The 23,653-nt window shown below is 37.3% G+C and overlaps 1 protein-coding gene across 1 annotated transcript in view; it reads left to right on the top strand.

Moving 5' to 3' along the window:
* Window positions 1–17,324, top strand: part of LOC137647187 (enolase-phosphatase E1-like) — a 47,688-nt gene extending 30,364 nt beyond the window's left edge. Inside the window, exon 4 of the mRNA XM_068380512.1 lies at window positions 12,545–17,324. Within this exon, the coding sequence (XP_068236613.1) occupies window positions 12,545–16,290 (3,746 nt within the window). The 3' untranslated portion in view covers window positions 16,291–17,324. The remainder of the gene's footprint in view (window positions 1–12,544) is intronic.
* The last annotated feature ends 6,329 nt before the right edge of the window (window positions 17,325–23,653 follow it).

The following is a 23,653-nucleotide window of genomic DNA, read 5'->3' as shown; positions in this document are numbered from 1 at the left end:
AAGTAATCAAAGAGTGTGAAATCATTCCATCCACTTCATATCAAGACGATAGAGTGCTGATTTGGTGTCTTTTTCTTTCTTGAAGTACTGCAGTATATCTGAAAAAGTAGATGCTGCTGGTGAGTACCTTTCTTGTGAAATAGCTCTCCAAACCAGCCTGCAAGATAATATTCCTAAGATCATTGCAGTATAACAGTTCCGGTAGCTGAGGCTTCCATCGCGAATCTGTTTATATCCCAGTTTTCCTTTGGCGCCCCTAGGTGGCGCACATGCTGCTTGCCCGCCAGATTTTGACCTGTCCTAACTCATTATTCCACACATTTGACTCAACTGTTCACCAGAGGGAGAGCACACAGGACTGCTCTTGTTCTCAGGCAACTGGGATTGTTTCCCTGGTATGGGATGAGATTGTAGACATCCCGGTTCATCTGCTACCTTCCGATTATGTTTCCAGATCTGCGGATTTGAGCATCTATTCTAAGGAATTTTCATAATGGGTTGACAAGCACATTGCCTTTAGCCTTGAAGTACCTTCAGTCCAGGAGAAATGTTAGAAGGAAGAAAAAATTTGGAGTGATGTAGAGGTGCTTATCATACTGTCAGGAGGTGGGGGCCATGTCTCTTGCCTTGCACATTCCTTGTCTATCTTATCTTGAGGTTTCATCTGTAGATATGTGATAGAGGTGGAACAATCCTTCATTTTTTTCTGGAAGTCTTATATGATCTTATCTAGTCCTTTCCACTCGGCTCTTTACATTTCATTGCATGGAAGAAGCAGTAGTCGTTACTCCTCATAGTTGAGACGGCAAATGTCAGACTGCATTCGATTGGACCTTTTACTCTATTCTCTGCTTTGAGAGAGTAAGACTTCATACTTTTGGTGACTCGAGAGACTTGTAATGCATGTAGTCCTTCAGTCATCCTGAAAGCATCTCTTTTGTTCCTCAGGTGTTTACACAAGTCTTTACCTACCCAGGATGACGTCTTTTGAGTCTCCCAAAAGAAATAAAGATTATTTCTTGTTTTGATGATGATCTAGAGGACCGTGTTTGAGGAGAGGTTGAGCTCATGACTAAGCAAAAGATGAAATACCTAGGAATGTAGTTGTACAGAAAATATTTCCCTGTTACATGTATCAGCAAACATAGAATGATAGAGCACCTGCTCCTGATCAGTTAGATCTGCTAAACCACCTATGGTTGCAAGGAAGAACAGTTGGCAAGGGGAGATGTTAGTTTACTCTCTTCCTCCTCTTCTACCAACTCGTCCTTCTTCCTTATATTCTCTTCGTAGATTTCTTCTCTGAAGTAAGCAGCAGCAGCAGTAGTTATGTATGCAGATTCTGCTGCAACTTTGAGCTAAAAAGCCTAAATAATGAAGAGAGACTCGAGGTCCAATCAAAAGCTGTCATATTTCAAACTCAGTAACTTTGTGTCAAGATCGTGGATACAAATTACAATGGGAAAATAAGTACTTCTTTTCTTACACACTAAATAAATATTAAAACAGCATAAACAAATGAGGAAATATATTTCCATACCTTTTTTTCTAAAAGGTTTCCAACAAAATACAGGAACGGAAATGTTAATAATACGTAAACAAAATTAAAGAAAACAGAATACATAATTTGTAGTGTAAAGTAATAAATGAAAACTAAAAAACTACGCAATGTATATTCTTAACAAATAAGGAGCCTCTTGAAAGAATCTCCTTGGAACTTGTAGTGTGTATTCTCCTTTAGCGAAAGAAGTGACTGGTCTCATCTATTGACCATTACCTTATGTAATCGCTCTCCATTGTCCTGAGGAAGTTTTGGGTCATGCCCTTCAACGGGTACCTTCTAGATTTGTTGAGTGGTTTGTGAGACTGATATGACAGTTTCATCCTTTGATCTGATTCAGAGGAACAGCCTAACACTTGACTCCATTGGCCAGACGAAGGTGAGACATTTCATCCACCTTTGCCATTCCTTCCATGACATAAGGGAAACTTCCTTGCCCTTAAGAGAACTGCTCTCCTCTTTTGGGATCTGTCTAGCGGAGCATGGCCCCTGGGTGACAGCTACTTTGTGGCACTGGTTGCAGGTGATCAGTCTAACTTGAAACAATTGCCAACACTGTAGACCAGTAAGTTTAGGGAATAAGCTGGCCTAGAAAGACATCCTTTTCCTCATGGAGCTCACCCAGTTACCGTTTTCCCGAAATTTAGTCTGCTGAACTATTAGGTGGCGAGTGCTCGCTATTTACAGGTAGGGTGGAATGTATTCATCCAATTTCCTGGAAATTCATCCGATAAGACTCCACTAACATTAACTTTGTACTTGCTATGCTCATGAACAGACTTAATCAAATTCACATATTTAAGGGGAATTCCTTAATAACGCAGGACTCGCCACTAAATTAGCCGGTGTACACTATCAAGGCTTTTTCATAGTCCACAATTGCCATCAAAAGTGGATTTCTATATTCTACGCATTCCTGTCACAAAGTGAAAATTTGGTCAGTGCAACTTCTACCTTTTTTAATTCCTGCTTGTTCGTCTCTCAGTTTTTCATCAATCTTTCTCTCCAGTCTCTTTAGAATAAGTATACTATATATTTTCATAACTGACGTAAGTGTTATGCCTTTGTAAATATTAGTCAGTCTGGTCTTTTTTTTTTTTTTTTTTTTTTTTTTTTTTTTTGGGGCCATTTTCCCAACACTCCTAACTTCCATTCATCAGGTTTTGCCTCTTCATGCTACACTACAAAATAATTTTGTAAGTATTCTGGGGGTCACTTCATTTTCAGCCAGTATCATCTTGGAAGTTATTCCATTGTATCCATGGGCTTTCCATCTCCTGAGTGTTTATTGATAGCTTTAGACTTCAAACACACTGAATTCATTCATGGACACATCAAGATCTTCATTAGCTTCAGGTATATCAATCAAATTATTTCCTTTGTATCTCGTATTCATGATGTCGCTAAAGTGTTCCATCCAACGTTGCCTTTCTTCATCTTCATCTTCTTTTTCTTTGCCCCAATAGAGATTTCATTAATAATTCTGAGCTATTCTTACACCATAGCCACTCCCTGAATTCATAGGTTTGTCAGCCTCCTCTGCTTTCCTGTCTAAATATTCTCTCCAGTCATTCCTGGGTTTTCTTTTGACTTCACTAGCATAGTATCCCACGTATTATTTGATATCCATGGCTTTCTCCTTGTAACTGCGTGTCCCAAGACTTCAATACCGATATATGTTCTTAATATCACACCATTCTTCGTTAATTTCCTGCTCTTCATCTCTTAAAGTCTCTAAGACTGCAAAGGTTTCTCTGTGCTCTTCTAGAAGCTTAGTTGTATCAAACGTAGGAATTCTATCTACCTTTCTGTTGGGTGCTTTCAATTTTAATTTCAGTCTGGCAATGAGGAACTGGTGATCACTACCAATATCTGCACCTCTATAGCGTCTTACATTTTTCAGAGTCATCCTTCTCTCTTTTGAGACTAGGGAAGATTTTTCCTTGCCCTTAGCTTGCTGCTCCATAACTCTTTGCCCACTAACACCTTTGTGGTGTGTTAGCAATGGTAAGTCTAGTGGTAGGCTAATAAGGGTAGCAGTCATGTTCGTCAAACATATTGATCTCCAGTACTGTTGTGGTCTATATTTGTGATTGTGTGCCTAATAGGCGCTCATGATTATATTGATTGTTACTTTTCAATTCACATTTGCATTGGCTCCAGGTGGACAGTTCTCTTTACCGAACGGCAACTCCTTAGGTGATTGAAGGTAAGGATCCACGCTCCTCTCTCTTTTTTTATTTGGGGGGGGGGCAAGAGGCATTCTCGATATGACTTGCATATTGGTAGCAGGTGAGTGGTACCTCACGTGATCGTAGACCCGAAATTACTTTCTTGGTACGCCAAGGCGTAACTCCAAGGAAGGGCAAGGGGGAAAGGCCTGATTGCCCGCTCTCTTTATAGCCTTTCTTTGGTGAACTAGAGACTCTTCTTCAGTCTTATGTCGGTCTAAGGATCAAGATGGAGGAATTTGAATCTTGTATCCAAGCAGCTGTACATTTGGAATGTTTCCTAGTTCTCACCTTACCAAACTCAGGGAGGCAGCACTCTTGTTTTTTGTTCAGTAGAAATTCCTGATTATTTGTAGTTGCAAAGACTTTGTTGATTGAGAAGATGTGTCTTCATTCCATATTCCTCCTCTATCAAGTCGTTCCTTCTCTTCTTCAGGTATTTTTTTCAAAAGAGGGACCAGTAGAGCGAAGTAGCCACGAAGGAGGTCTCTCACAACAAGCTTCTTGGGATTTCTTGCGAGCATTCTTCTCCTATGAGAGGGGGTGACTGATCTCTCCCTCTGACCATAACCTGGGTATGAGGAGCGAGTCCATTGGTCAAATGAGGGAGATTGTATGCATTCAACTTCATTCCTGTTGGTACATTAGAATTCCTGACCCTTAATGAGGCCGTTTTCCCTCTCCGATTTCTTGGGGTGCAGTATTTGCTCCTTTATTTGCTGAATTGTATACTAGATGTAGCAGAGCCACATAATCAAGCAGCTTTTGTTAACAAATAAGCTTTGTTTAAGAATATCTCCATATCCTCCTAGACAAGGGGATGGATGGCCAAATGTATAAAACCAATTTTTCATAATGACTGCATTCTAACAATTTATTCTTCACTAGGCAGTGGATTGGCCAAGGCACCAGCCACCTGTTGAAAAACTACCGATAGAAAGTTGTTGGGTCTTTTGACTGGCCATACAGTACTACACTGGATCCCTCTCTGGTTAGAGCTAATTTTTACTTTGTCTACTCATACACTGAATAGTCTTGACATATTCTTTACAGATTCTTCTCTTTCTCATATACTTGACAACACCAAGGAACCTAAAAGTTCTTCTTCAATGAAGGGAGTTAATTACTGAACTGCCCTTTGTCGGTGGCTACTTTCCTCTTGGTAAGTGTAGAAGAACTCTCTAGCTATGGCAAGCAGCTCTTCCAGGAGAAGGACACTGAAATCAAACCATTTTTCTCTAGTCTTGGGTTGTTCCATAGTCTCTGCACCATGGTCTTCTACTATCTTAAGTTAAAGTTATCTCGCTTGAGGGTACACTTGGGCGCACTATTCTCTCTGTTTAATTCCCTGTTGGAGCCTTAGGGCTTATTGCATCCTGCTTTTCCAACTAGGGTTGTAGCTTAGCAAGTAATAATAATGATAATAATATGGTTATAGGTTGACAGGAGTTCTCTCTCTATCCTTGGATAGCAAATCACTCAGTTTGGTAATAGGGTCTTCCTACCTCCTATTAAAGAACAAAAGTTTATATTCATGTAGGAACAAATCACAAATTCTCAAAGTGAATTGTATTTTTCCTGACAAATTCTCAGTGTGCTAGTGAGAGGGCCAGGCTTCACGCCATCTGCTAGTAACTATCGACACCTCGTTATAAATTGTAACAGTTGCATCTGTTTATGGTCTTTCTATGCCAGTCCACGCCGGAAACTTTCTCAGCTTGTTAATCCATTGTCTTCTCTTCCTTCCTCTGCTTCTTTTACAATCTCTAGGGACCCATTCTGTTATTTATAATGTCCATATATTATCTGTCATGCTCCTTATATGTCCTGTCCATGTCCATTTCTTTTTCTTACATGTTAGAATATCCTCAGTTTGCTCTCATATTCATGGTGCTCATTTTCTTGCTATTAGTATTATTCCCATCATTAGTCTTTCCAAAGCGCGTTGAGTTCTAACTAGAATGTGTTCTAAGGCTTTAGTGAGGATCCAAGTTTTTGATGCATAAGTTAGTACTTTTAGGACCATCTGATTAAATACTTTTCCTTTTAGAGAAAGTGGCATTTTACTTTTCATAATCTCATTTTGTTTACCAGGAGCTCTCCATCCTGTGCTTATCTTTTTTTAATATCGGTCCCATATCCTAGGGAAACACTTACTATGTGTTCTAATATATACAGGCTGTATATACTGTACTATATATATATATATATATATATATATATATATATATATATATATATATATATATATATATATATATATATATATATATATATATATATATATGTATATATATATATATATATATATATATATATATGTATATATATATAATATATATAATACATATATATTTATATATATATAATATATATAATACATATATATATATATATATATATATATATATATATATATATATATATATATATATTTATATATATATATATATATATATATATATATATATATATATATATATATATATATATATATATATATATATATATATATATATATATATGTATGGATATATGTATACAGCCTGTATATATTAGAACATATATATATATCATACTATTCAATCTATAGTGCTCATATAATTGTTAGTGGTAGTGTGTGAACTGCTGGTAATGTATACACTTTCTAAATGAAAGAAAAGGACTGCAATTTTTATTTAGATAATAAATTAACATGAATTAAAAAACAAATTAGCATATGATGATGAAACTGTTTTGCTCAGTGCTGTATATTTTTTATCTTTAGTGCTCAAGTATTGCATGGCAAACCTAGCAGTCATTTTATTGAAGAAAATCACATTTTCAGTTAAGCAAGTATCTGTAAACTACAGTATATACAGTGAAATTAGGGAGTTGAAAATATAAATTATTTTAAGATCGGTAGCAAAGTTGAAATAGATCAGTCTTGTATAAACTATTAACCTATTTCATCCGAAAAGAATTTTTATGAATGTTGAACTTATGCAATTCAAGTGATTCAACTACAAGATTAGGAAGATCATGCTACAATCTGGTCACAGCTGGAATAAAACTATAGAACAGACAAGAGAACTACTCAAAAAACGGTAGAATGAAGGAATGAAAACCTTTCCTAGCGGTAGACTGATCACCAAAAATTTTTGAAGACTTTCTCATTAAACCAATTTCTTTTGTGTAATTGAAGAAGAAAAAGGCCAAATGTGTTTTTCAAAAGTAAACTTGCAATCAAGAATCACATCTAGAATTTTGAATGAGTTGTATATTCCGTAGGTAGAGAAAAGTTGTTAATGCATGGATCTGTATGTTGAAGAGTCACTGTCCTTGACTTACATACAATTATACTTTTTCTTACGGTTCAACTTCATAACCCATAATTTGCACTATGCACTATTTTTTGCTAGATTCCTTGTAAGGGAATCAGCAACTATAGTTTTACATTCAGGAGACGGTATAACTGTAATGCAAAGAGAGTAGCATCATCTGCATATGAATACATACATACATATACCAAAGGCACTTCCCCCAATTTTGGGGGGTAGCCGACATTAACAATGAAACAAAACAAAAAGGGGACCTCTACTCTCTATGTTCCTTCAGCCTAACCAGGGACTCAACCGAGTTCAGCTGGTACTGCTAGGGTGCCACAGCCCAACCTCCCACATTATCCACCACTGACGAAGCTTCATAATGCTGAATCCCCTACTGCTGCTACCTCCGCGTTCATCTAAGGCACCGGAGGAAGCAGCAGGGCCTACCGGAACTGCGTCACAATCGCTCGCCATTCATTCCTATTTCTAGCACGCTCTCTTGCCTCTCTCACATCTATCCTCCTATCACCCAGAGCTTTCTTCACACCATCCATCCACCCAAACCTTGGCCTTCCTCTTGTACTTCTCCCATCAACTCTTGCATTCATCACCTTCTTTAGCAGACAACCATTTTCCATTCTCTCAACATGGCCAAACCACCTCAACACATTCATATCCCCTCTAGCCACTAACTCATTTCTTACACCCGTTCTCTCCCTCACCACTTCGTTCCTAACCCTATCTACTCGAGATACACCAGCCATACTCCTTAGACACTTTATCTCAAACACATTCAATTTCTGTCTCTCCATCACTTTCATTCCCCACAACTCCGATCCATACATCACAGTTGGTACAATCACTTTCTCATTTAGAACTCTCTTTACATTCATGCCCAACCCTCTGTTCTTTACTACTCCCTTAACTGCCCCCAACACTTTGCAACCTTCATTCACTCTCTGACGTACATCTGCTTCCACTCCACCATTTGCTGCAACCACAGACCCCAAGTACTTAAACTGATCCACCTCCTCAAGTAACTCTCCATTCAACATGACATTCAACCTTGCACCACCTTCCCTTCTCGTACATCTCATAACCTTACTCTTACCCACATTAACTTTCAACTTCCTTCTCTCACACACCCTTCCAAATTCTGTCACTAGTCGGTCAAGCTTCTCTTCTGTGTCTGCTACCAGTACAGTATCATCTGCAAACAACAACTGATTTACCTCCCATTCATGGTCATTCTCGCCTACCAGTTTTAATCCTCGTCCAAGCACTCGAGCATTCACCTCTCTCACCACTCCATCAACATACAAGTTAAACAACCACGGCGACATCACACATCCCTGTCTCAGCCCCACTCTCACCGGAAACCAATCACTCGCTTCATTTCCTATTCTAACACATGCTTTACTACCTTTGTAGAAACTTTTCATTGCTTGCAACAACCTTCCACCAACTCCATATAACCTCATCACATTCCACATTGCTTCCCTATCAACTCTTATCATATGCTTTCTCCAGATCCATAAACGCAACATACCCCTCCTTACCTTTTGCTAAATATTTCTCGCATATCTGCCTAACTGTAAAAATCTGATTCATACAACCCCTACCTCTTCTAAAACCACCCTGTACTTCCAAGATTGCATTCTTTGTTTTATCCTTAATCCTATTAATCATTACTCTACCATACACTTTTCCAACTACACTCAACAAACTAATACCTCTTGAATTACAACACTCATGCACATCTCCCTTACCCTTATATAGTGGTACAATACATGCACAGACCCAATCTACTGGTACCATTGACAACACAAAACACATATTAAACAATCTCACCAACCATTCAAGTACAGTCACACCCCCTTCCTTCAACATCTCAGCTTTCACACCATCCATACCAGATGCTTTTCCTACTCTCGTTTCATCTAGTGCTCTCCTCACTTCCTCTATTGTAATCTCTCTCTCATTCTCATCTCCCATGACTGGCACCTCAACACCTGGAACAGCAATTATATCTGCCTCCCTATTATCCTCAACATTCAGCAAACTTTCAAAATATTCCGCCCACCTTTTCCTTTTAACAACCTTCCATTTCCATCTTTCACTGTCTCTTCAATTCTTGCGCCAGCCTTCCTTACTCTCTTCACTTCTTTCCAAAACTTCTTATTCTCTTCATATGACTGACCCAATCCCTGACCCCACCCCAGGTCAGCTGCCCTCTTTGCATCATGTACCTTGCGCTTTACTTCCACATTTTTCTCTCTATATTTTTCATACTTCTCTATACTATTACTCTGCAGCCATTCTTCAAAAGCCCTCTTTTTCTCTTCAACTTTTACCTTCACTCCTTCATTCCACCATTCACTGCCCTTCCTCATGCTGCCTCCAACAACCTTACTGCCACATACATCACTTGCAATCCCAACAAAATTTTCTTTTACTAACTTCCACTCCTTCTCTAAATTACCAGTTTCTCTTACTCTCACCAAGTCATATGCCATTTTCAACCTTTCCTGATATTTACTTTTTACCCCTGGTTTTATTAGCTCTTCAACCATCACTAGCTCCCTTTTACATCCACCTACTCTATTCCCCCACTCTTTTGCTACAACTAATTTTCCTTCCACCAAAAAATTATCAGACATACCGTTAACCATACCCCTAAACACGTGCACGTCTTTCAATCTTCCAAACATTCTTTTAGTTATCAACACATAATCCATTAATGCCCTTTCTACTACTCTTCCATTTGCCACTCTTACCCATGTATACTTATTTTTATCTTTCTTTTTAAAAAAGCTAGCACTTATTACCATCTCTTGTTCAACACACATATCTACCAGTCTCTCACCACTCTCATTTTCACCTGGTACGCCATACTTCCCAATGACACCTACCTCTCCAGCGCCCATTCTAGCATTTAAGTCACCCATGACAACTACATAATTCCTTCTACCCAGTCCTTTTACACACCTAGTTAATTCATTCCAGAACTCATTCCGCTCTTCTTCACTTTTCTCACTACCTGGCCCATACGCACTGACAAACGCCCAACATTCCCTACCCAACCTAACCCTTACCCACATTAACCTAGATGATATCTCCTTCCATTCCACTACTTTACCTGTCATCCATTCACTCAGCAATAACGCCACACCCTCTCTCGCTCTTCCCCTTTCAGTCCCAGACACTCTACCAGACATTTCACCAAACATCACTTCACCCTTTCCTTTCATCTTTGTCTCACACAAGGCCAATACATCCATCCTTCTACTTCTAAACATACTTCCAATCTCACATCTTTTACTCTCTATCGTACTACATCCACGCACATTCAAAAACCCCAAAACTAGAGTGCGGGGAGCAGTCACTCTCCCCCCAGCTCCATCTCTTTGTCGATGTCTCGTAGGATTTTTATACAGGAGAGGGGGTTCCCAGCCCCCACGTCTCGTCCCTTTTAGTCGCTCTTATGACACGTAGGGATAACGTTGGCACTATTCTAATTTTTATATGCTTGTTTTCCAGGTCAAACCACTTATCGTACGTATGTAGCATGTAAAGTAAGGAGGGGAGAGAGGGACCCTGAGGAACACCAGGTATTACATTTCTATAGTTACTGTGGTGCCCGTCAACAATTACTCTCCAATCTATTGCTTAGAAATTCAATAATGATGCTAATAAAAGACCCACCTGTTACTGTCTGTTTGAATTTAAAAACAAGGGCCTCATGATTAACATAGTCAAAGGCAGCACTAAAATCAAGGCCAGTCGTGCAAACTTTCTGGAATAAGGGCATCACATGTTTCAAGGCCTTTACAAAGGCCAAACTGTACCTATTTAGAAATTTTGCTAAAAGACTTTAAAAAACTTTAGATAATGTGGAATTTATGAAAATTAGGCAGTAAGCAAGAGGGCTAGAGCCACCGCAAAGACATTTACCCAATGGAGTAATGATTACCTATCGTGATTAACTACGCCCATACTATGGTAAATAAGCTCCAGAAGAGATTGCCCATGGGAGATGGAGGGGGAGACACGTACAAACGGATATTAAATGAAGCCGGGGTTGGATAAAGTTAGGTTCTAATGAAAGACTCCTCTTTAGGTGACAAACCCCAATCTCCATAGAATCATCTCATGTATGAGAAGAAAAGAAATGGCTAGCCCTTTCTGCCATTCCATTTGTACAATAACCAATTTCCGGAAGAAGCTACAGTACATTTGCTGTCCTATCCAGAATCCTCTCCTTCTTTGACACCTTCAAGCTCAAAGCCATTGTGCCAGCATCATGTCTTCAGTTGAAAATCCCAGTCACAAAGAATAACTTACCAACTTGCCATTTCAAGGATTTTAAATGCTCTACCCACCAGCTTGTTCCCCTATTTATAAATTTGTATTTAATTTAATATACAGGTATGTGTATGAAGTAAAGGGGAAATAACATTACATTTTCTTTGTAAATAAGGTTGTGTAAATTTATTGTTTATTTGAGAGTAACTTTTTATATTTGTCGCCCATTGGTGTCGAATCCTTACTGATTAGTTTGGGAAAAACTGTGACGATTTTTGGATCGTAAGATTATAACACCCATTTACATTTTGTTTCCAATTTAAATGACCAGTCCAAACATGATATAAAATTCTTAATAGACCAACATAATTCAGAATAAGCTGAAGAAAACTTAGTTAATAGGCTAAAATTCAACTTATCAGAGTAATGGCAAAATAACCATGAAAACAGAAAATTTGACGATTATACCTTGACAGGTTTTTGTTTAATTTTTCAAGTTATATGTGGTAAAAGGAAAAGATAAAAAGTAAAATTTTGCTAAGTCCTTTGACTAGCTAACAATGGTTTCATGCAAAACATGGTTACGGTATACGAGTTAATATACTTTGGCTATTGTGGTTGTAAATACTGTATTTCAACACTGTAAAAGCATGAATGTCTGTAATGTAATTTTATTGAACAAAGATGAGATAAAACAAGTGATACTTTTTAATTGTCATATATACATTCCTTATTTCTTACTGGGCTGCTTTCCCTGTTGGAGCCCTTGGCCTTGTAGTGCCCTGCTTTTCCAGCTAAGGCTGTAACTTAGCTTGTAATAATAATACAGTATATTTCTAGTCTGCATTTTTGTGCTCATTTCAATCTTTTGCGCTGATAGGCGCCTATATTTATGGCAATTATTGCTCAGAAGCAGTAAAAGCACGTAAGAATCTGTTAATGCTTTGAAAACCTTTTATTAACACTATCGTATGTTCCTAATAAGTATATATTGTAAAAAACAAATTACAAAATATATCGTGGAGAAGCAATTGAAGTCACTAAATATATGCTGTAGAAAGAGATAAATTTACTAAATATATGCTGTAGAACTAAAAAGTTTCCATTATTCATCCTTCACATAAGAATTTATTTTTCAGGACACCAACTACAGAGAACCCCTATCAAACCACCTAGCAGTGTCTGCTCAGAAAAAAAGGACCCATTAATTGTCCTACAGGAATGTAATCAAGAAAGAAAATCTTCAAGTGATAATCACCCTCTCGATACATTAGCAGTAACAGCCAAAAGTAATTACATTCCATGTGGACGTCAAATTCCAAGGACACCAAAGCATATAGGTGTGGATGCAAATTATGAAAATGATTCAGTGGATATGCTGAATGTAAAGATGGGCAAAAAGTCTTGTGTGTTTGAAAATCAGCCTTCACAGGAAAAAGAAAATCATGTTGAAACAAAGGAAAATATTACCTCCACCGTATCTCCTGAGGCAAATTCAGTTTCATGTAATTCTGATTATGACACTGATGAGCTTGAAATCTTTCCTTCAAAGGTAAGTGCTTTTGTTACTGTAAAAATGGAAAATGCAGAGAGCTGTGATCAAACATTAAAAAATAGTCATCTTAAGAAAGAAACGGAGTATTGTGATGCAGTATCTTATCCCAAGACAGAGAAGGTGACTGGAATGGAAATCAAATCAAATGGTGATAAGGCAGTTGGCGTTTCTTCTCCGTTATTAAAGGAGGAGGATGTAGGGCCCAGTGATGCTCCACAATCTGATGAAACTTTCACAGAGCAAAATTCTAAAGGGTCTATTAAATCATCAGTTGTTTTAGATGAGGGAACTGGCCCATCCTCCGTGCTTCCAGATTTCTGTTCCAGTGAAGGAAAGGAAAACCCTCCTCCCTCGGGTAACTCTCCATCCAAAGTTATTAGTACAAGGTCCACCAGAGTGAATTCTAAGAACCACAAAGATGAACAAAGAATGGACTCCTCAAAATTACCATTAAATTCTTTGTCTAGAGCATCAGATGAGAAAAAATGTATGACTCAAAAGGAGTTTTTTATGATAGATGAAAAACCCCTTGCAATCACTGGCACTCCTGAGGGTATGAATAAATCGATGACCACGAGAGAGTACCAAAAGAATATTATTCCACAAGGAAAGCAATTGAAGAGAACTCCCACTGGTCCAGTAACATCAAAAGAATTTGATAAAGATTGTATATTAGTTGATTATTCGGTCCACGAAACTAGTAATAGTGTGTTAGAAGTGACAAAAATTGAATCCAAACTTGATTATTCTCTTCAGATCTTTGCGAAGACCAAGAAAGATAAGAAAAACAAATGGGATCCTACAAATAACATTGTAAATGATGATGCTTCTTTGGAGAATGAGGACGTGAAAAATACAATTATTCCAAAACAAATATTCAAGATGGAACCAAATACATCATTTGTTAAGAATGTGGAAGAAATACCAGTCAGAAATGATAGCAATGAGAGGGAAAATAGTTTTGGACCTGAAATTGAAGGCACTGAGAGTGAAGTTAAGAATTGTGAAGAGAAAGACAACATGCAAGTGGAAAGTCATGATCCAAGTAAAGAAGAAGCTAATTCCCAGCAAGTCAAGAATTGTGATGTGGTGGTCAAATCCAATAATTCAAGAAATGAAGGCAAATCTGTTGATGAAGTAGCTGAAAAAGATATTGATATAGAATATGGTAGCTTAAGCAAATCTCCAGGTGCTTCTATGGAATTAATCGATAAAGAAATTTCAGTATCTCCTATTTCTAAATCAGGTGGAAATATTGCTAAACATTCAGACAAAGAATCAGTTTTTAATCAATTGATCAGTGACCAAGGTGACTTGGAAGAGAGAGCTGAGGAAATTGATTCTCTATTTGAGGATTCATTTGATATTTTCCCAATAAGGAAGCAGAAGAAGGAGGAATTGAAAACATATAGTAAAGATGGTCAAAGCTACAACGGGGATACTGAGAGAGTCGAAAAGCGTGCGGGAAAAGACGTCAAAACTAATGTTGGTGGTAACGTTGAAAGAACAGCTGAAGATGACAACGATGAAAGGCATGGCGACAATGCAAACGCAACAGGTGTTAAAGGTCTTGATTCTGTGGATGAGAAAGAGGATAATCTTAAGATCCCTAAAAGACAGACAAGGCAACTTAGAAATAGAAGTCAAGATACTAAAGTTAGCAAGTTAAACAAAGGTCAACAACAGAACATTGATAAAAAGAAAGTTGTAAAGAATGGTGTTACAGATTGTAAAAATGAGTCTAAAACTAATAATCGGCTATTGAGAAGTACAGATACAAGCACTTGCCAGAAGACGGAGGTGAAAAGGTCAAATTATAGAAATAAGCTGGCTATTGTAGATGGTACCAAAACTGAAAAAGAAGTAGGTTCTCATGAACAGGTTGAGAGCAAGCCTCATTCTAAGAAAAGTGAAGAGACTATTAATGTTCAAGTAGCTCCAGTACAAAAAGGGAAAACAAAGACTGGAAAGAAAGTGACATCATCACCTGTCAAGAATTTTACGGAGCAAAGTAGTGTGTCAAAAACAGTGAAAGAGAAAAAAGAAGGAATCGACATTACTAATGCATCAGGACAGCAGCAGAAGAGAGCCATTAGATCTAGAGGAAAAGTTAAAGAAAACTTAGTTGAAGCCAAGGCTGATGTGGTTGTTCCAAAAACTAGAGGAAGAGCAGCTGTAACAGAAAAAGTGGAAAGCAAAATGGATAAGCATATCACCAAGAAAAATAATGATAGCATTCCACTTGCAGATATTTCCTCCAATATCACAAAAGATAAGAAGAATATCAGATCTAAACCACTTAGGACTGTCAGAGCTAATAAAGGGAAACCGTATAGCGAAGAGGACAAGGAAAATTCTTATTCTTTTACAGAGCCAGGTATAAATGAAGTTACCCTTGCTCCAAAACCAAACAAAGTTTCAGTGAGCAAAAGAAGTACTTCACGAAATGTTTCTGTATCTCAAGCAAATAAAGACAAAAAGGGTAAAGAAATTAAGAATTCTGATAGTAAAGAGGAAAACATAGTAAGCAAGAAGGTTGCTGAAACTAATAGAAAGAGGTCCTATAACTTGAAAGACTCAGAAGATGGTGTGTCAGGAGCTAAGAAGAAAAAGGAATTAAAACCAGCTGTTAGTAAGCGTTCTGCTTCCTCGGAACAGAGTTTGGAGAAAGTGACCCAAGTAGAAAATGAAAAACTTTCCAGTAAGGACAATTCTACACCTGAAGAGCAGAGTAGAGTAAATTGTGGCATAGGGAAGACACGGATGAAAAAGGAGGATGATGGAGATGAAAAGAAAGCATCAGTGACTTGTAGAATCCCAAAACAGAAAAGTGTATCAAAGGAAAATGAAAAGGGTTATGAAGAAGACCCAGAGTCTCTCTTCTCATGTGACATCAGCGAAATTATTGTAACATCCAGAAGTAGGAAAGGTAAAAGAAATTTGGAAGATAGCAATATTTCTTTATCCAAATGTGGTCCCAGTGATACTAAGAAAAAATATATTTCCCCGGAGTTATTGAAAGTTGAAGAGCAAGAAAATGATGTAAAGAATAAAAGAGAACTGCCTACAGAAAAAAAAATGGAAAGCAAGAAAAAAGCTCCAAGAATTTCAAAACAAAGTGTTAATAAAACAGTAGTTAATACAAGTTTGATGGAGAAATCAGTGAGCCAGAAGTCGAAATCAAAACAAACACTTGATAAAACCTGTGATGAGCCTGCCGCAAAGAATGTGAGAGCAAGTCGCCGATGTAAAACATTAGCGGTGGCTGCAATTAAAGAATCCTTGAATAATTCAGATAGTTTTGAAAGATACAGGAAGAGCAAGTATTGAATATCTTCTGAAAATTATACCCATCTTTGTATTTGTAGTGTTTCATTGGTAGAGTACAATATATTGTACTCTTCATCTTTTGATCTGTGTATTTTATGTTCAAATTTTGAACTTTGTTCTTTCAATAAAGAATATATCATTTATGATTCTCATATGAATACTATTGAATAACAGTAAAATAAACAAAAATAATCATTGTTCGAAATGAGAGATATATTGTTTTAGGGTTTTACTTTTGATCTTAAAACTTGACAGGCATAAAATTTGTGCAGTGCAACTTGTGTAATGTAAAGGAAAGAATCTGAGCATTTAAGTGAAAGGGAGTAGAATGCCTAACCACTTGTGTACAGTATGTTTGTTTAATTTTTAAAGTAGGTATAACAGATCAGATAAAATGAATATGGAGGCTCACAGTGATTAGTTGTAAGGAGGCGTAAGTTGACTGTGATATGGTACAATATTTTGATAAGAGAGTAACTAAACCACTCGAGTTATGTCACTGGTATTATATAGGGTCACTTCTCAAATAAGGTCTTGAAGATTAATGAATTCAGCTAATTTTCCAGTGACTGTTCTCAAGTGTGTAGCATTTATTTGCAGTACTTTTATGGCATAAACTCACTCTCCAAGTGAATTGCTGAATAATATGATTGTTCAGTGTCTGTATCATTTATGAACACGACTATTTTTATATCTTATAATTGCTCAAAGGGTTTGCCAAATGTTAATCTTTATTTTCAAGTGATAGCTCGGTGCGTGTGTCATTTACTCATGTTACTGCTATTCTAACCGTTGCTCAAATGAATCATTGAAGTTTAAGCTGATTTGCTAGTGATTGATTACTTAGAAGAATACTTACAGTAATGCTACACACCATAGATCTTTAAAATTAGTTTGTTTTATTGCTTGGAGAAAGTAATACTTTGTATCTTTAAAATATGGTGACTGAATTTTTTTTTTTAATTTTTCAGTTGATAACCATACAGAGTGCTGCATCAGTACTCTTATTTAGTTTGGTAGTTTTAATAATAAAAGTTTGAATATTAAATGTATTTGCTTGCTCCTCAATATTCAAGTTTTGATTGTAATTTTACCTTTGTGAATGTCCTGTCTCAAAAAGTATTAACAAAACACTTAAATACTTATCTGAATAACCAAGAATAAAATCTGTGTTGTCAATGGTACCAGTAGATTGGGTCTGTGCATGTATTGTACCACGATACAAGGGTAAGGGAGATGTGCATGAGTGTTGTAATTCAAGAGGTATTAGTTTGTTGAGTGTAGTTGGAAAAGTGTATGGTAGAGTACTGATTAATAGGATTTAGGATAAAACAAAGAATGCAATCTTGGAAGTACAGGGTGGTTTTAGAAGAGGTAGGGGTTGTATGAATCAGATTTTTACAGTTAGGCAGATATGCGAGAAATATTTAGCAAAAGGTAAGGAGGTGTATGTTGCGTTTATGGATCTGGAGAAAGCATATGATAGAGTTGATAGGGAAGCAATGTGGAATGTGATGAGGTTATATGGAGTTGGTGGAAGGTTGTTGCAAGCAGTGAAAAGTTTCTACAAAGGTAGTAAAGCATGTGTTAGAATAGGAAATGAAGCGAGTGATTGGTTTCCGGTGAGAGTGGGGCTGAGACAGGGATGTGTGATGTCGCCGTGGTTGTTTAACTTGTATGTTGATGGAGTGGTGAGAGAGGTGAATGCTCGAGTGCTTGGACGAGGAATAAAACTGGTAGGCGAGAATGATCATGAATGGGAGGTAAATCAGTTGTTGTTTGCGGATGATACTGTACTGGTAGCAGACACAGAAGAGAAGCTTGACCGACTAGTGACAGAATTTGGAAGGGTGTGTGAGAGAAGGAAGTTGAGAGTTAATGTGGGTAAGAGTAAGGTTATGAGATGTACGAAAAGGGAAGGTGGTGCAGTTTAATGTCATGTTGAATGGAGAGTTACTTGAGGAGGTGGATCAGTTTAAGTACTTGGGGTCTGTGGTTGCAGCAAATGGTGAGTGGAAGCAGATGTACGTCAGAGAGTGAATGAAGGTTGTAAAGTGTTGGGGCAGTTAAGGGAGTAGTAAAAAATAGAGGGTTGGGCATGAGTGTAAAGAGAGTTCTATATGAGAAAGTGATTGTACCAACTGTGATGTATGGATCGGAGTTGTGGGGAATGAAAGGGACGGAGAGACAGAAATTGAATGTGTTTGAGATGAAGTGTCTAAGGAGTATGGCTGGTGTATCTCGAGTAGATAGGGTTAGGAACGAAGTGGTGAGGGTGAGAACGGGTGTAAGAAATGAGTTAGCGGCTAGAGGGGATATGAATGTGTTGAGGTGGTTTGGCCATGTTGAGAGAATGGAAAATGGCTGTCTGCTAAAGAAGGTGATGAATGCAAGAGTTGATGGGAGAAGTACAAGAGGAAGGCCAAGGTTTGGGTGGATGGATGGTGTGAAGAAAGCTCTGGGTGATAGGAGGATAGATGTGAGAGAGGCAAGAGAGCGTGTTAGAAATAGGAATGAATGGCGAGCGATTGTGACGCAGTTCCGGTAGGCCCTGCTTCTTCCTCCGGTGTCTTAGATGACCGCGGAGGTAGCAGCAGTAGGGGATTCAGCAGTATGAAGCTTCATCTGTGGTGGAAAATGTGGGAGGTTGGGCTGTGGCACCCTAGCAGTACCAGCTGAACTCGGCTGAGTCCCTGGTTAGGCTGAAGGAACGTAGAGAGTAGAGGTCCCCTTTTTGTTTTGTTTCTTGTTGATGTCGGCTACCCCCCAAAATTGGGGGAAGGGCCTTTGGTATATGGATGGATGGAAAATCTGTGATTGTTCTTCAAATTCTCTCTCTCTCTCTCTCTCTCTCTCTCCTCTCCCTCTCTCTCTCTCTCTCTCTCTCTCTCTCTCTCTCTCTCTCTCTCTCTCTCTCTCTCTCGGTACACATGTTTCTTATAAGAAAAACAAGTGTGTTTTAGCTTCTTTTCAGGTGTGTTCTCTACTCGCCTCTTTAATTTTGGTATTGTTTCTTACGTTTTAACTTTTTGCAGTGAAGAAAAAAGTCAGTTCTTGACAATGTCCACGAGGATAAGTTTGTTTCAGTGACAAGAACCATTAAAATATCACAATAAAACAAGAAAATTTACCTGGTCCCTTTGGGGATCAAATAGCATACATTGGATTTTTAAAGTAACTTAATTTACCTTTCAACTTGTTTTGTAATAATTAACAACTCTACGTGTCTTATCACCTGTAGGGGATAACCCCTGTCGGCGTGCCTTGCGCAGTTCATTGTAGTCATTATTTGAGCATCTTTACAGAATTCCTTTGAATGCTGTCTTTATAGCCATTTACTAACCTCTATTTCTACTTCAATTCTTGTTTTTTGCTGTTCATCCTCTTCTAACTTTTATCTGCAAAGTGCAACTGCTGGATTTTCCCCCCATTTGTACTTAGGTGAAGATAGATCTCATGGAGACAAGGACCAGGCTGTATAGTCCAAATTTATTGACCTTTAAAGGTCCTCACTCTATTTAGATTGGACACCTTTTCCATATAGGTTGCAGCTTATCTACTTGCTTAAAAAAAAAGATAAGATCTGCTTTTCATTAATTTTTTGAAACGTGCATTTTACACAAATGAGTTGCTGTTGTCAAGTGAGGTTCGAAACCAGACTTTAATGTTATTTCAGATTGCTCTTAGAACTTGAAGTGGAATAGAGAAATGCTTAGTACAGCAATTTACGTGTAAACCAGATTTTTCTTGACTCAAGGTCCCGAAGACTTTGGTTAAGTGTGTCTAATTTTCTTTACGATGAGAGCCATTAAACAATTAACAGCCCAACAGAAAAGTACATTTTTGTTACGATTATAAGGAGAGGAAATTCGTGTTTGATGCAATGTAGTTTTGTGTTTGCATAAAGTTCCTCCCATGGTGAACTAAATGTATTACTTGTGGGTCTATTTAAGGCTTCATCCCCTAGGTTGAGTTTCTTTGTCTCTTTCTACTTTACCTGGTTCATGCATCCTGTCTCCCATCTTATCTTCAACCACTTTAAACTTTAACCTCCCATTTGCAGTTTGTTGCTGGATGGCCTCTCATACCTCTGTGCCAGTCTATATAGCTCATATTCATAAATCCAATCCATAAAGTCCTGAAAAACTGAGTTACTTCATATTTAGGTCTAGTTGAAATAATTTTCAATTCTAAATACATTCCAAACCAAGACAAAAGGATTGAGAGATTTAAGGTATTATGATATGAAACAATGAGAATGATGATAATCTTGTATGCACTGAATTTAAACATTGAGAGAATTATTCACGTAGGGTCACATTTTCATGTTAATAGAGGAGTATATTGCTTTTTGTGATAGAAGAATGTTCAACACAAAGTGATTGATCTTTCACAAAATCAGGGTCATAACCGCCACTCGCAAATTTCAGTGTATGCTGTATTTGGGTGAGAAGAGACTCGATTACTGTTCATTAAGATGAAAGGCTATTTGGTTGTCAGTGCTCTCTCTCTCTCTCTCTCTCTCTCTCTCTCTCTCTCTCTCTCTCTCTCTCTCTCTCTCTCTCTAAATGAAAATATATTTGGTGTACATAATGTGAGATTTATGAAAAAAGAATTAACAAAATTTATCAAGTGTTTATAGATGATATCCCTCATTGGAGATTGCAGCCAGTATATTTTCATCATGCTAGTTACAATGAATTCCACTTGAAGTTATATATATATATATAGAGCTGCTAACTACCTTAGAATCATTCAAGCAGTAACTAAAGCTACTGCCCTTTCTGAGTAAAGAAGAACGGCCTTGGTATTGGTCGTCATTGCCGTTGCTAACATTACTGCAGTACGTGTTAGTTACTGGTAGATGTGAAAAAATTGTAAAGGGCCGGGTTGTTCACTACCACTGCAGTTACTGTCACAGCTGCTGGTGAGAACGTAACTGGCACTCATTTTGCCCGCAGATGCCGCCCCTAGATGAAAACATCTTTGGAGAGATACAAAATTCATCAAGGTTCTTATAAACTAAGTTTATGGACAATGGAGTTTTATTTGGGTCATTATGACACTTCAAATCTGAGGGGAGCCAGTTTTATGATCTTTTGGGGCTTATTTGAAACGTCCCTGTCTGGCAATATGTTGGACGCGGTTTAAACATGCTCAACCTTCATAGTTTCTAGTAGTATCTGTGACATCGCTATCCTTGTGAGCTAGGGATAGGGTGTTTGGAATGGAGAGGGGCCTTGGGTACTGATCATATGTATACTGTACAGTATATGGTTAGTCTCTAGGATATTAATCTGTGCCTTGTCTCTGCTATTCATAACTAACTTTTAAACCTTTAATGAAGAATCATCCTTATCAAACCTCCCTTTTCATTTTCAAATTTAATTGTTAATTTTGCCCTAAAAAGACCACAAATTTTTCATGTCTTAAATTTCTGACTAAGTTCACCTTTATATTGAAGTGCTTAATTTGTTCAGTTGCTGTTGTCCGTATGATAGTCTGAAGGTAATGTTTTAGGCAATTGCTAGCAAATGAGATTAGACTGAACAACACAGTTGCAGTTTTTATCTTTTTCTTCAGAGTTTTGGCCTTGAGGATGAAAAGAGTTACTGTACAGGAGATTGGAGAGAAGCTGTCTCGAAATGATAAATGCTACAGCTGTAGGCTAACTTTAAGCCCTTTTTAATAATCGAGTTGCGTACACCAGGAGAATTCCAAGGTGAGTCCACGTGTGATTTGCTATAGCCAGTCTTGTGATCTCGTTGGTTTTGGTTATAATTCACATATACTGTAGTTTACGATAGTATGTACTACTGTATTTGGATTTTTGCCCATAATTTTTTTTTATGCTAACCTGTAGTATTTGGTCTTGAGGATAAGAATTATGTGAGATTTGATAGTGGATTTTGAAATGACTTAAACCTTGTTGGCATGAGTGCTCTGTGAAAGTATACTACTGTATACAATTACTGTACATGATACAAGAGGATATATAAGGTAGCTATTAAGAGCATTTGTAGACATGATGCCAAATGCACTTATTATTATTATTACTATCCAAGCTACAACCCTAGTTGGAAAAGAAAGATACTATAAGCCCAGGGGCTCCAACAGGGAAAAATAGCCCAGTGAGGAAAGGAAGTAAGGAAATAAATATATGAAGAGAACAAATTAACAATAAATCATTCTAAAAAAAGTAACAACGTCAAAACAGACATGTCATATATAAACTATTAACAACACCAAAAACAAATATGTCATAAATAAACTATAAAAAGACTCATGTCCGAAAGACATGGTGCCAAACTGACAGCACGTAGAACGGACTGGAAGGTGATCGGACATGATGCTGAATGACCAGAAAGTCGAACTAACAGGAAGCGGAATGGACAAATGTCGAATACAGTATATAAGAAGTTGAAACGAATAGGATAGATGCTTAAAACATTTATTTCCTACTTTTTTGTATTAAATAATGAAACCATAAGTTATGAAATAATAATGAAAGGAAATTTATTGCAGGTATTATTCAACGTATCATTTACTAATATAGAAAGCACAGTTAACTTGTAAATGATAATATAAGAATTAGATAAATCTTTATTATGTACGGTACCTAAAAATTTTATACTAAGGTTCGTAGGAAACCTAGGCTATCTTCTTTTTTGTAGGAATTTCAAATAGCCTTAATTCTTTCATTGATAACATAACTGTTTTTTTGATTGTCCATGAATTATTGATTCACTTAGATGCTTGTTCGATTAAAAGTTAATCTGTAGCTTATTCTCTTCGGATAATTCTAAGCAGCTTAGGTACTGTAATGTCGAAGGAATTATATCAAGCCTTTATTTTGATTGCTTGATGACATACTTCAAGGTGATTATTTTGTTCTGCTTAGTTTCCCGTTAACGAGAGATTGAACTGGCCATAATTCTGTGACAAAAGTAGCCTTCCTTCTCCTTCCCTATTGCACTATTCCCAACTATGTTCATAACAAAACAAAATTGAAGACGTACTAATGTGGAAACATTTCAAAGGTACTCGATAAGATTGCTAGTTTTTAAATTCCAAGGAAGTACTTTTCTGTACTTGCATTTTACTTCCAGGTCTATTAAATCCATGGAAATATTCATATATATAGAGAACAAATATAAGTTAGCTGAATTTTTAAAGTAAATTCGTGGATAGATTTAGGCTATAAAAGAACAGTGTAAATAAAAGTTTGAAAAAATAGAACTGCAGATGTGTCACAATTATACTAAACTGAATTTACCATTTGCAAAATCTGTACATTTTTGTTACCCTCAAAGAAAAATTTATCTAAACCTCCGTCTCTTTGTTAGAAAGTTGGAATTTTGAA

The sequence above is a fragment of the Palaemon carinicauda genome, chromosome 9, assembly GCF_036898095.1.
Source record: "Palaemon carinicauda isolate YSFRI2023 chromosome 9, ASM3689809v2, whole genome shotgun sequence".
NCBI classification, from domain to species: domain Eukaryota; kingdom Metazoa; phylum Arthropoda; class Malacostraca; order Decapoda; family Palaemonidae; genus Palaemon; species Palaemon carinicauda.
This window is presented reverse-complemented; position numbering and strand designations above follow the sequence as displayed.